The 14,174-nt window shown below is 42.4% G+C and overlaps 1 protein-coding gene across 1 annotated transcript in view; it reads left to right on the top strand.

Annotated features, from left to right (window-relative positions):
- The window catches only part of AHNAK (AHNAK nucleoprotein), a 90,552-nt gene that overhangs the window by 62,391 nt on the left and 13,987 nt on the right, over positions 1-14,174 (top strand). The window contains 3 exon segments of the mRNA XM_030219673.1: positions 5,475-5,631; positions 7,569-7,756; positions 10,041-14,172. Coding sequence (XP_030075533.1) covers positions 5,475-5,631; positions 7,569-7,756; positions 10,041-14,172 — 4,477 coding nt within the window.

The raw sequence follows: 14,174 nt of genomic DNA, 5'->3' as shown, positions 1-14,174 counted from the left end.
TGAGATCGAAGTCGAGTATCTGGGGTTTCGCCTCCGAGAAGGAACCCGAAGACTCGGTACCCCCCGAACCCAAGCCATTCGCAGCCAACCCACTCCTGCGAATAAGAAGGAATTGCGGGCACTCCTCGGAGCCGCTGGATACTGCCGGATCTGGGTCATCAACTTCGCTGTCCTGACCCAAGACTTGTACGCCAAACTGAAAGGACCTGAACTCGAGGGCCAAAATCTCCAGTGGGAGAAACACGAACTGAAAGCCCTTCAGGACCTCAAGGAGGCCCTTGTGGCCCCACCAGCGCTCGGACTGCCAGACGTGACTAAGCCGTTCCACTTGTTCATTGACGAAAAGAAGGGATTGGCACTTGGAGTCCTCACCCAACTGGTCGGCACCTGGCAACGCCCTGTAGCATATCTCTCCAAGGGAATGGACAACGTAGCACGAGGATGGCCGGGCTGTCTCCGGAGCATTGCGGCAGCCTGTCTGCTGATACACGAGGCCAATAAACTCACGTTTGGCCAAACACTCTTTGTAACTACGCCCCACACCATCCGAGGCCTACTCGAGAGCCACGGACCCAGATGGATGACCAACTCCCGATTGGTCAAATACCAAGCCCTCCTGTGCGAAAATCCGGAGGTGCGGATCCTGGACACAACTAACCTCAATCCCGCCACTCTCCTTCCAGCCCCTGAACCACCATTCCACGACTGTGAGGAGGTAATGGCCACTGTGCATTCTAGCAGACCTGACCTCAAGGACCAACCCTGGCAAGGGGGCATTACCCTGTTCACCGATGGAAGCAGTCAAGTAATAGAGGGAAGTCGAAGAGCTGGCTATGCTGTTGTATCTGAGGACCACGTGATCGAGGCTATGGCCCTGCCGCCCGGAACGTCAGCCCAGAAAGCGGAGCTGATCGCCCTCACCAAAGCCCTCCTGTGGGCTGAAGGAAAAGTTGTTAACATCTACACCGACTCCAAATACGCTTTCCTCACCCTCCAGGTGCACGGAGCCTTGTACAAGGAGAGGGGATTTCTGACAGCTGAGGGGAAAGGACTTGCAAATGCCACTGAGATCTGCCAATTACTCGAGTCAGTATGGAAACCGAAGAAGGTGGCTGTGATGCACTGCAGGGCCCACACCGGCCGGACGGACCCTATTGCCCGCGGTAACCAACGGGCGGATGATGCTGCAAAAAGGGCGAGTCGACTCCCTTACCTCTCTCATTCCTCTGACCCCGTACTCGTCGTTCACCTCCCCACAGAGACCCCTATCTATGCCCCACAAGAGACTGAGTGGGCCCGACAAGAGGGCCTGGAGTCACGCAATGGATGGTGGATACTACTGAAAATATTGAGTGAGTGTGTGCGTACCTTACCCTCATGGAAGTTATTGCTTGTGACTGCCTCTAGTGATTACATCATTTTGTGGTTCAATTGAAGAAAAACCAAACTGTGATGTCAACAGTATGGGACAGTACTCCATGCTGGGCAGAAGAGACATTGGCTTCAAATGTATTGCTAATTATTAAGGATTTGATTTGTTGTTGTTTTTTTTCTTATGATACTTGCTGTCCTGCTTTTAGGGGTAATTACAATTGCAATTTATATTCCGCTACAAACCATTCTTGGATCAGTGCGGATTACAAAATAAGAATACCAGGCCATCACTAATCACATCATTTTAAAATATACATAAAAGCATAAAGAATCACACAACATCAAAATAATTAAATATAACATCAAATATTTTCAAAAATAACAACTTTTCAGTGCAAATATTTTTGAAATAAATGTGCTTTCAGTAGTTTACAAAATTTCAGATAACATGATTATGCTTTAAAATTTGAAGGTGTAGCAAAACATTGTACATAAGGGCACAGAAAGGCAATCCCATGAATCAGCCTGAAAATCTTTTCTACAGCATAAGTACAAAATGCTGCAGCTGAATATCTCCTGATTTTCTGCCATTTATGGGCCTCAGGAAGGTTTACATTTGGGAAAGTGTTAGCTGTAAGTGGGAGAATCCTCTTCCAGATGGGACTAAGGAAACTGGCTGCTTGTGTTTTTGTCCTTGGGGAATGTTCTTGGCGCATATAATCTAAATGGTCATTTCAAAAACAAGGGAGCTGGGAGGGATGGGCACCCAGAAAATGTTCATTTCTTGTTTCCCATGTTGTTTAAAAGAATTTTCATTTTAGTCATTTTCGTTTGGCTAGTTTGTCAGTTGCTGATGCTAGTGCACACCCTTTGAAAATGGTGCGCACTGTGTGGAAAGAGGGCTCACTATTTTAGAAAGAGAGCACATTCTTTTCTAGATAGGGTGCACACAAGGAGGTTTTAGGACAGGAGACAGCATGAGCCTATCTGACCCATTCTGTGAGCTGAGGCCAGTGGGCGGAGCTTGCCGCCATATTGTGTAACCTCAAACATTTGCAGATGCCATTGAAAACAATAGCAAACTTGCAAGGTTTATGAATGCCTATGTATGTGTGGGGTTTTTTTAAATAGCTTTTTTATTTATTTGAAAGCTTCCCATAAGTAGCCCAAGGTTTTTTTTTTTTAATCTCTGGGGGGTCTTGGGGCATGAACTATGGTTCGCAGGTGCAGGCGCTCCAGAGCCATGGGGCTCTATTGTTGTAAGGGGCAGCTTTAAGAAAGGCTCCGGCTCTACCTGAGTCTCATGACCAAGTTGTGGGGATGCCCCAGAGGGAAAAAAAAAAACCTTAGGTTACATATAGGAAGCTTTCAAAAAAATAAAAAAGCTGTCAAATATTAAAAAAAAATCCACACACATAAGCAGTCATAAGCCTCACACATTTGCTATTGTTTTCAATAGCATCTATGAATGTTTGGGTCACACAATATGGCGGCTGCACGGGTGAGACGGCTTCAACTTTTTGACATCATGTTGCCTCCTGTCATAAAACCTCCTTAAGTGCACCTGCATACTAATTTCTGCATGTGCAATGTTTCTTGCATATGTGGTGGTTCCACTATTGGGAAAAAGTGCACACTTTCTGAAATAGTGAACCCTCTTTCTACATAGTGCACACTATTATTGGTGAAACAGAAAACTCTTAGGGCCCAATATTCAGCCCACGGAAGGTTGCTGGACTGCTTCCTGTGGTTGGTGCTGAGCCCGGATATTCAATGCCGGGCCGTTTCCGACATTGAATATCCGGGTGTATTTTGGTTACAGGGCCGGCTCAACCTACGGACCACGTAAGGCTCTGGACCTGAGTGCCAGTGATAAAGGGCGTCAAAATCCCAGTCTAGCATCTATCCCGTCCTCTTCCCTTCTCTCTGTCCGTACAGGATAGGAGGGAAGGAAGAGAGAAGGAGAGATGCTGAACTGGGATTTTGATGCCTTATATCGATTGTAGATCAGTTCCCACCTGGACAATTCTCCCCAGACAATTCCCACTCACCAATTACCCCTTGGACAATTCCCAACTAGGTCAATTTCTGTCTGACTAATTCCCTTCCCCCCTTTACCAAGGACAATTCCCTCCCCTCATAACATTTATGTTACCAAATATACTTCAAACACAGTGTATATTTAAAGAAAAAACTATTGCTTGGTAAACCATTAGAAAGGAGGAAGTGGGGTAGACAGTTATAAGACTGAATTGGATGTATCTCTAGGTTTCTTAAAACTCTAGTATTTATAGTTGAACCCTATATTAAGTTTTAATAGTCTGCAGGCTGTACTGTGAGTTTGCTACACTACAGCCATTTTCCCACCTCTTCTAGACCCGCGCTTCTGTCTTCCACTCCCCCCCTCCAGTTTCCTGTATATCACTCTTGTCCCGCCCTCTGCCAGCACTTCTGTCTCTCCCCCCCCCCCCGACGACCATCATTGCTCTAACCATGACTTCTCACACTGACACCAATGCTATGAGCTGTGCACAGAGCATAGTATTGGTATTAGCGTGAGAAGAAGAGCAATACTGGTCATGGGGGGGGGGGGGGGAGGTCAGGGATAGATGCGCCAGTCACCATAGAGAGGGACAGGAGGAGGGAAAGGCCGGTAACCATGAAAGGGCGAGGTGGGGCAAAGCAAGAATGAAATGCAGGTAACTTGGGGGGGGGGGGGAGGGAATGAAATGCCAGTGACTGCAAGGAGGGAAGAGGGAGGAAGACCAAAGACTTGAAGAGCAGAACAAGGAAAGAGTGAGCACTGAAAAGGCAGATGAGGGTGGGGGAATGTAACACTAGGGGGCGCTGTGCTTATGACAACACAAAAGCCACCAGACACAATATGCGGTATATCGCTTTTATTGGTGATACATTTGTGAACACATACACCAAGATACTTACAGCACCCGCAATTCAGTCAGCATCTGGGAAGACTACCAGGGAAGCACTAGCTCTTCCTCAGAGATTGCAGGGAAATACCCTTCACTGAACAAGGCGTCCCTATGTCCAGGCAAGCTTCTAAAGAAGGTCCGTGCTCCCCCCTCTTTTATAGTGTGAAACAAAGGTGCCTTTCCCAGACTTGCACAAGCTGGCATCCCTCCAACAACCAGCCTGTTTCCCATAACAGAGAATAACTCCCCCAGACTTGCACAGGTTGAAGGTGCCTTTCCCAGATGTGCTGGCATCCCTTAAACAACCACCATAACAGAGAATAACTCCCCCAGACCTGCACAGGTTGAAGGTGTCTTTCCCAAAGGTGCTGGCATCCCTTAAACAACTAGCCTGTTTCCCATAACAGAGAATATCAACACATAATTACAGCCAAAACATTCCACTCATTCCATCCCCAGCTGACCTTCAATCCCATGTATTACAGGGAATTAACCGGAATCAGGTGGGAATTGATACTTGAGGGGGGGGGGGGGTGGAATTATCCAGGGGGAAATTGACCTAGATGGCAATTGTCCAGAGGGTAATTGGTAGATGGGAATTGTCCAGGTGGGGACTTGCTGAATACCCTTTTATCATCAGTGGGGAGGGTTGGGAGGGAGGGTAATTTGAGAGGAGGAGATACTGGGTCACCACTGTGGTGGGGTGGGGGTGGGGAGAGTGGAAGGGAAGATACTCAATTGAGGGCAGGGAGGGAGAGGAGGGTACCAAAACAAAAGTTGGCTCAGGGTGCCACAGTCCCTTAAGCCGGTTCTGTTTGTCTGGTTTAAATTTAACCGGCTAAGCCGATATTCAGCGCTGGCCAGTTAAGATTAAACCAGCCAAAGATATACCAGCTATTTTGGTGGCTAAATTTGGCTGCCAAGCTTAGCCAGCAATGCACTGAATACTGGTGGATAGCCGGTTATATCCTGCGATATAACTGGTTATCCGCTAGGCGCTAACTGGCAACGTTCAGTGGGAGATAGCCGGCTAAGTGCCATTTAGCTGGCCAGGAGCCATTCCTGGCTGGTTAAAGAGTTTTAAATATCGAGTGGAAAATTGTTTTTTCTACTCATTTTTGTTTGGTACTGACAGTTTTCCCATTGCTGTTCTCTGATTATGTTTAGATGGAAAAAGAAGAGGAAGGAACACGGGAGCTGCTGCTTCCGAACTGGCAAGGAAGCAGCTCACATGGAATTACACTTGATCAGAATGATGAAGGTGTCTTTGTGAAGCAGCTGGTGCAGAACTCTCCTGCAGCCAAAACGGGGGTGGTGAAAGAAGGTGAGTGTGTGAAGAAAAGGACCTAGATCAGGGCTACTGACAGCTAAACAAGATGCCCCGGTATTCAGACCGCAGGAGATAGTCCAGCTATCTACAGCGGTCCGCGCTGAACACGGATATTCAATGCCGGGCCGTTTCTGTTGAACAGCATTGAATATCCAGTGTATTTTTATCCGATTTAAAGATAACTGGCTAGGGCAATATTCAGACTTAGCCAAAGATATACCAGGTTTTCATGCGGCCAAATATGCCCCTTAGTCCTAGTATTTTTGGAAAGAGTGAACAAGCAGTTCACATCTACCCGTTCCACTCCATTCAGTATTTTCTAGACCTGTATCATATCTCCCTTCAGCCTTCTCTTCTCAAAGCTGAAGACCCCTAGCCACTTTAGCCTTTCCTCATAGGGAAGTCATCCCATCCCCTTTATCATTTTCGTCACCCTTCTCTGTGCCTTTTTTAATACCACTATATCTGCAGTGACCAGAATTGCACACAGTATTTGAGGTGTGGTCACACCATGGAGCGATACAAAGGCATTATAACGTCCTCATTTTGGTTTTCCATTCCTTTCCTAAAAATACCTATCATTCTGTTTGCTTTCTTAGCTGCTGCTGCACACTGAGCAGAGGGTTTCAACGTATCATCATCAACGATGACACCTTGAACCTTTTCCTGGGCGGTAACTCCTAATAGGGAGCCTTACATCACATAGCTATAGTTCGGTTTCCTCTTTCCCAAGTGTATCTCTTTGCACTTGCTCACATTAAACCTCATGTGTCAGTTGGATGCCCAGTCTCCCAATCTCATAAGGTCCTTTTGCAATTTTTCACAATCCTCTTGCAACTTAACAACTTTGAATAACTGTGTCCTCAGCAAATTTAATTATCCAAACATAGTCTAAACAAACACTTTTCTTCACAAATTTGTCGCACATTTCTTCAAAGCAGTATTCCTTGTAGCTGTTTCTTTGAACATTTTAAAAACAGGGCTCGGTAACGGTAAAATAAGAAATCGTTTTTAAATATGACTGGTTACCTGCATCCACTGTCAATAAGACCATTGGCTCTTCCCTTTCATGTGCACATTCACGGCATTGTACAGTTTGCTAAAGCACAGTACATAGCGCTAACAATTTGGTAAGTTGATAAACAATGGCGGCCATGGGTTGTTCGTATACATGACAGAAAAGGTTCCTCCTTACAATGTGGCCTCAAGTACAATGTGGTAGAATGTTTTGGTCCCCAAGAGCTGCGTTATATCGAGTCACCAGTGTATTTACTTTTTTCCCTTGTGGAGTGGAGAAGTAGCCTAACAGAGAGTGGGCTGAAAGCCCATTTCAAATGCCATCTCCACTCCTTTGATCTTGGGTACAAAACTCAGATTGTAAACTCTCTGGTACAACTCTCTGAAAAAGCCTTTTGTCCCTGTGTATAACTTGCCTTGAGCTACTACAGAAAAAGGTGTGAACTAAATCCCTTCTCTTCATGATGGAAAATGTTTTATCTAGTACATTGTTCCATGTAAATTGCTTAAAGCAACCAGGGCTGTGGAGTCGGTACACCAAACCTTTGACTTCGACTTTGACTCCAATTCCTATTCTGAATAGCAAATCTAAGAGAAATTTGATTAATTGCCGTAACATTCTTTATGTACAAAATTAGGACTACTAGACCACAAAATATATTTATTTGAAGTTTGAACAAAAAAAATTATATACTGCTATAAGCTTTTATTTTTAAAGCTGGAGTCAAAGTCGATACATTTTACCGACTCCAATTCCATGACTACAACTGACTCCACAGTCCTGACAGCAACATTCATAAATTATGTCCCATAGAATTCTTTGTGAGGAAGTAGATAGAGGTGGCTTCCTTGCACAGTGCTGTTTAGTTTTTCTGCATTTTCTGTTTTGTTAAAATTATTCTTCTTGGTTGCAGGTGACCAGATTGTTAGTGCCACTGTCTATTTTGATAACATGGCGTCCGGTGAAGTCCAACATCTTCTAGAAAGCATGGGCCATCACACCGTGGGACTTAGGCTCCAGAGGAAAGGGGACAGGTCTCCCCAACCAGGAATGACTTTGTCTCAAGATGTTTTCAGTCTGAAAAGTCCAGATATTGTACTGGTATGAGAGAAATTAGTAAAATACTTCTTGCTCTGCCATTCTGCTGTTCTAGATGCTCTCAAAAAGCGCTGTCCCCGACAACCTTCTTTTCTGGCTCTCTTTAAGGAGCCCTTATGTATGTTACTGAGCATTTTCTGTTTCTACCTTTTCTGATAACCTTGTGGAGGCAGAGAGAGCAGGAGGCATCTTCAGTGGCCTTCTTTCACCATCTAGCAGGAATCACCTTAAGGGTAACACTTAAGTTAACTTCTGAACAGCCTGATTACTTATTTGTTAAAAAAAAAACCTCTATTCCGCACAATCCAAAACTACTAGGTGGACCACAAATTATATATACATAATATATATTTCACAAAATACCAGATATGAAAAACAGGACACCTTATAACATATATAAAAATATCTCATAAGAGATTAACTGATAAAAAGACAGTCAGTGCAGTACAAAACAAATAGACCTGCTCCTTAGTTGGCTCAATCATCAACCCTCTCATATGCCTGCAAGAAAAAGAACATTTAAATTCTTTTTTAAACTCTTTCACGTCCTGTATTCATCCTCAAAGGCAGCATATTCCATAATGAGGGACCCGCCAATATAAAAGATTGAATTTTGAAACTCATTTGACTTTATTGCTGATTTTCAGACTGTGGGAGTTAGACTGGCTAACTCTTGTGGACAGCGCTTAGCCTGGATATTCAATGCCAGGCCATTTCCGGTGACCAGTATTGAATATCCGGTTTATTTTTGGCCGGTTTCACGCAGTCAAAATATGGGCACTAAACTCGCTTAAAAAACTGGCAGATAGCTGGTTATACTGTGCGATATAACTGGCTAGCCACTAACTGGGGATATTCAGTGGGTATAGCCACCGATAGCCAGTTAAGTGCTATTTAACCGGTCAGCAGCCGTTATGGTCGGTTAAATAGTGCTAAATATTGGGGGGGGGGGGGAGGTAGGGTTTTGCTGCTATGACCTGCCACATTAATATTTTTAAAACCATACACATGTGGGATACAAATGCAATAAAATAAATAAATAAATAAATAAATACACATGATCTTAAATTGTATTCTATATTTAATGGCCAGCCAGTGCAGTCTTTTTAAAATCCGAGAGATGTGCTCATAACAATTGCAGTCAGCTAGTACCCTGGCAATCAAATATGGGCTACCTGTAGGGCTTTAACTTGATTTTTTTTTAATTCACAGAAGTAACCCATTGCAGTAATTGAAGCAGAGTGAATTAATACTTTGTACTACTGTCCTAAACTTGCATGGTTTTAGCAATTCTTTCAAATGTCTAATCAGTCTCAGGTTAAAAAACACATCCCGAATGATTTTCTGAATATGGAGTCCCATAGTTAAACCAGAGTCTACAGTAACTCCTAGGTTTTGCAAACTATTCACAAAAGAAATGTTTTCACCTCCAAATTTAAGAACACCAAAATCTGCATTTTATTGACCTTCAGTTTTAGATGATCTGCTTTCATCCAGCAATGGAGTGACTGCATAACCAAATCTAAATTATCAAATGTTTACTTGGAATAAAAAACTGTCTGAATTGGATATTAAAACAGTTCAACAAACGACATAGTGGTAATAGAAAAATGTTGAACAAAACTGCAGATAAACAGGAGCCTTGAGGGACTCCAGTTGATATCCACCTGAAAATGGAAACATCCTCTTTCCGAGAAACATAACATTGTCTACATTGAAAAAAAAAAAAAAGAAAATCAGCTCAATACATTTTCTTCCACACTGATGGATTGCAATCTATGTAACATAAGTGCATGATTGATAGTAACAAATGCAGCTGATATTAAGTAGACGTGAATGATCTGTATAGTAAATCCCTTGATTAACTGATGTTTTATTATTGTTGTTGTTGCTGTTTTTTTCATTATTTTTGCACTCCTGGCACTCTGAGTTGCATTGCACTTCTCTCTTAGCACAGTGATATGATTCACAACATCAATCCAATTTGTAGGATAATTTAGTTGGATTCATTTTTTATTTTTATTACATTTGTACCCCGCGCTTTCCCACTCAGGGCAGGCTCAATGCGGCTTACATGGGGCAATGGAGAGTTAAGTGACTTGCCCAGAGTCACAAGGAGCTGCCTGTGCCTGAAGTGGGAATCAAACTCAGTTCCCTAGGACCAAAGTCCACCACCCTAACCACTAGGCCACTGGATGATGTGCTTTGTTTATAATTTTAACGTATGGAATTGCTAGTAATATTTAATTTTGTCTGAATTGTATATGCACATGTGTTTTATTTCTAGAGTGGGGATGATGAAGAGTACAGGCGAATTTACACAAAGAAAATAAAACCGCGTCTCAAGTCAGATGAGATGACAGAAACAGAACATATGGAAACACAAAGCAGGACCATAACAGTTACCAGAAAAGTTACTGCATATACTGTGGATGTGACTGGGTCAGAAGGCGTGAAAGACATTGATATCAGCAGCCCTGAATTTAAGATTAAAATTCCAAGGCAAGACTTTACAGAAATCTCAAAAACGGATGTGGAAAGAGAAGAGGGAAAGACAGTGATCAGACTACCGCAAGTTGATATAAGTGGGAAAGACTTGAAAACGAGAGACATTAGTATTGACGTAAGAAACAAGATGTCTTCTGGGCCAACAGAATTATTAAGCAGGAAAGAAGGGGTGGGAACCTCTGATGTCCATTTGAGAGAACCCAGTTTAGGAAAACCTGATCTAAATATCTCTGGACCTACGCTAACAGGTCCTGGTGTTGATATTAAAATGAGTAAACCAGATGTTGACATGAAGGTTCCAAATGTTGATCTCCATGCAGATATTTCAGCATCAAAAACTAAGGCAGATGTTAATCTGTCTGAAGTTAACTTGACAAGCCCTACGATAAAAGATATTACTAAGACTACTAAAGTTGGCTTCCAAGGTCCACGGGGAGAACTGTCAATTCCTCAGTTTAAACTTTCAGGCACAGAATTGAAAGCGCCTGATTTACATGGGAATTTAGGAAAGACTGATATTAGTATTTCCGTACCACAGAATGAAGCGGGTATCAAAGCCCCAACAGTTGACTGGACCAGTCCAAAAAGAGCAGATGATTTGAAGATTACAAATAAGGACCTTAAAAAAGCAGATGTTGATATAAAGATGCCAGCTGTTGATGATGAAGGTTCTGAGGTAAAACTAAAAATTCCTAAACTGAAAATGCCGAAATTTGGATACTCAGGATCAAAATTGGAAGGTCCTTATTTTGATGTTAAATTGCCCAAAGCAGATTATGACGTTTCTGTTCAAAATTCTGAGACCGAGAAACAAAAGTTTCACATTTCCAGCCCAACACTAGAAGGTAATTTCAAGTCACCATACATTATAAAACATCCAAATGGTGACAAGGAAATATCTGGGCCTGATATGTCCATGCCTGATGTTGACTTGAACCTGATAAGCCCAAAATGGAAGGGAGATGTAGGCATATCAGTTCCTAAGATAGAAGGTGATGTAAAAATCCCAAAAGCAGACATCAAAAGTCCTCAATTGAATATTGAGGCCCCTTCTGTAGACATTGAAGGACCCGAAGGAAAAGGGAAATTAAAAATGCCTAAATTTAGTATGCCTAAGTTTGGAATATCAGGTCCCAAAGTAGAAGTCCCAGATGTGGATGTGAAACTTCCAAAAGGTGACATTGATATTTCTGGTCCAAAGGTAGATATTGATGCACCAAGTATTGACATTGAAGGCCCAGAAGGAAAACTGAAAAGCCCCAAATTTAACATGCCATCAATGAATGTAAATCTACCAAAAGTTTCCATGCCTGATGTTGATTTGAACTTGAAAGGTCCAAAATGGAAGGGGGATGTGGACATATCAGGTCCTAAGATAGAGGGTGATATGAAAGTCCCAAAAGCAGACATCAGAAGTCCTGAATTGAATATTGAGGCCCCTGCTGTTGATTTTGAAGGACCTGAAGGAAAAGGGAAATTAAAAATGCCTAAATTTAGTATGCCTAAGTTTGGAATATCGGGTCCCAAAGTAGACGTTCCGGATGTGGATATGAAACTTCCAAAAGGTGACATTTATATTTCTGGTCCAAAGGCAGATATCGATGCCCCAAGTGTTGACATTGAAAGCCCAGAAGGAAAACTGAAAAGCCCCAAATTTAACATGCCATCAATGAATGTAAATATACCGAAACTTTCCACGCCTGATGTTGATTTGAATGTGAAAGGTCCAAAATGGAAGGGGGTTGTGGACATATCAGGTCCTAAGATAGAGGGTGATATGAAAGTCCCAAAAGCAGATATCAAAAGTCCCGAATTGAATATTGAGGCCCCTGCTGTAGACATTGAAGGACCTGAAGGAAAAGGGAAATTAAAAATGCCTAAATTTAGTATGCCTAAGTTTGGAATATCGGGTCCCAAAGTAGAAAGCCCAGATATGGATGTGAAACTTCCAAAAGGTGACATTTATATTTCTGGTCCAAAGGTAGATATTGATGCTCCAAGTGTTGACATTGAAAGCCCAGAAGGAAAACTGAAAGGTCCCAAATTTAACATGCCATCAATGAATGTAAATCTACCAAAAATGTCCATGCCTGATGTTGATTTGAACGTGAAAGGTCCAAAATGGAAGGGGGATGTGGACATATCAGGTCCTAAGATAGAGGGTGATATGAAAGTCCCTAAAGCAGAAATCAAAAGTCCTGAATTAAATATTGAGGCCCCTGCTGTAGACATTGAAGGACCTGAAGGAAAAGGGAAATTAAAAATGCCTAAATTTAGTATGCCTAAGTTTGGAATATCAGGTCCCAAAGTAGAAGGCCCGGATGTGGATGTGAAGCTTCCAAAAGGTGACATTTATATTTCTGGTCCAAAGGCAGATATTGATTCTCCAGGTGTTGACATTGAAGGCCCAGAAGGAAAACTGAAAGGCCCCAAATTTAACATGCCATCAATGAATGTAAATCTACCAAAAATTTCCATGCCTGATGTTGATTTGAACGTGAAAGGTCCAAAATGGAAGGGGGATGTGGACATATCAGGTCCTAAGATAGAGGGTGATATGAAAGTCCCTAAAGCAGAAATCAAAAGTCCTGAATTAAATATTGAGGCCCCTGCTGTAGACATTGAAGGACCTGAAGGAAAAGGGAAATTAAAAATGCCTAAATTTAGTATGCCTAAGTTTGGAATATCAGGTCCCAAAGTAGAAGGCCCGGATGTGGATGTGAAGCTTCCAAAAGGTGACATTTATATTTCTGGTCCAAAGGCAGATATTGATTCTCCAGGTGTTGACATTGAAGGCCCAGAAGGAAAACTGAAAGGCCCCAAATTTAACATGCCATCAATGAATGTAAATCTACCAAAAATTTCCATGCCTGATGTTGATTTGAACGTGAAAGGTCCAAAATGGAAGGGGGATGTGGACATATCAGGTCCTAAGATAGAGGGTGATATCAAAGTCCCAAAAGCAGAAATCAAAAGTCCTGAATTGAATATTGAGGCCCCTGCTGTGGACATTGAAGGCCTTGAAGGAAAAGGGAAATTAAAAATGCCTAAATTTAGTATGCCTAAGTTTGGAATATCAGGTCCCAAAGTAGACGTCCCAGATGTGGATTTGAAACTTCCAAAAGGTGACATTGATATTTCTGGTCCAAAAGTAGATATTAATGCTCCAAGTGTTGACATTGAAAGCCCAGAAGGAAAACTGAAAGGTCCCAAATTTAACTTGCCATCAATGAATGTAAATGTACCGAAAATTTCCATGCCTGATGTTGATTTGAACATGAAAGGTCCAAAATGGAAGGGGGATGTGGACATATCAGGTCCTAAAATAGAGGGTGATATGAAAGTTCCAAAAGCAGACATCAAAAGTCCTCAATTGAATATTGAGGCCCCTTCTGTAGACATTGAAGGACCCGAAGGAAAAGGGAAATTAAAAATGCCTAAATTTAGTATGCCTAAGTTTGGAATATCGGGTCCCAAAGTAGAAGTCCCAGATGTGGATGTGAAACTTCCAAAAGGTGACATTGATATTTCTGGTCCAAAAGTAAATATTGATGCCCCAAGTGTTGACATTGAAGGCCCAGAAGGAAAACTGAAAGGTCCCAAATTTAACATGCCATCAATGAATGTAAATCTACCAAAAATTTCCATGCCTGATGTTGATTTGAGTGTGAAAGGTCCAAAATGGAAGGGGGATGTGGACATATCAGGTCCCAAGATAGAGGGTGATATGAAAGTCCCAAAAGCAGACATCAAAAGTCCTGAATTGAATATTGAGGCCCCTGCTGTAGACATTGAAGGACCTGAAGGAAAAGGGAAATTAAAAATGCCTAAATTTAGTATGCCTAAGTTTGGAATATCGGGTCCCAAATTAGAAGGACCGGATGTGGATGTGAAACTTCCAAAAGGTGACATT

The sequence above is a fragment of the Microcaecilia unicolor genome, chromosome 11 (assembly GCF_901765095.1).
Source record: "Microcaecilia unicolor chromosome 11, aMicUni1.1, whole genome shotgun sequence".
NCBI classification, from domain to species: Eukaryota; Metazoa; Chordata; class Amphibia; order Gymnophiona; family Siphonopidae; genus Microcaecilia; species Microcaecilia unicolor.
The sequence above is the reverse complement of the archived record's forward strand: the minus strand, read 5'-3'. Positions and strand labels throughout refer to the sequence as shown.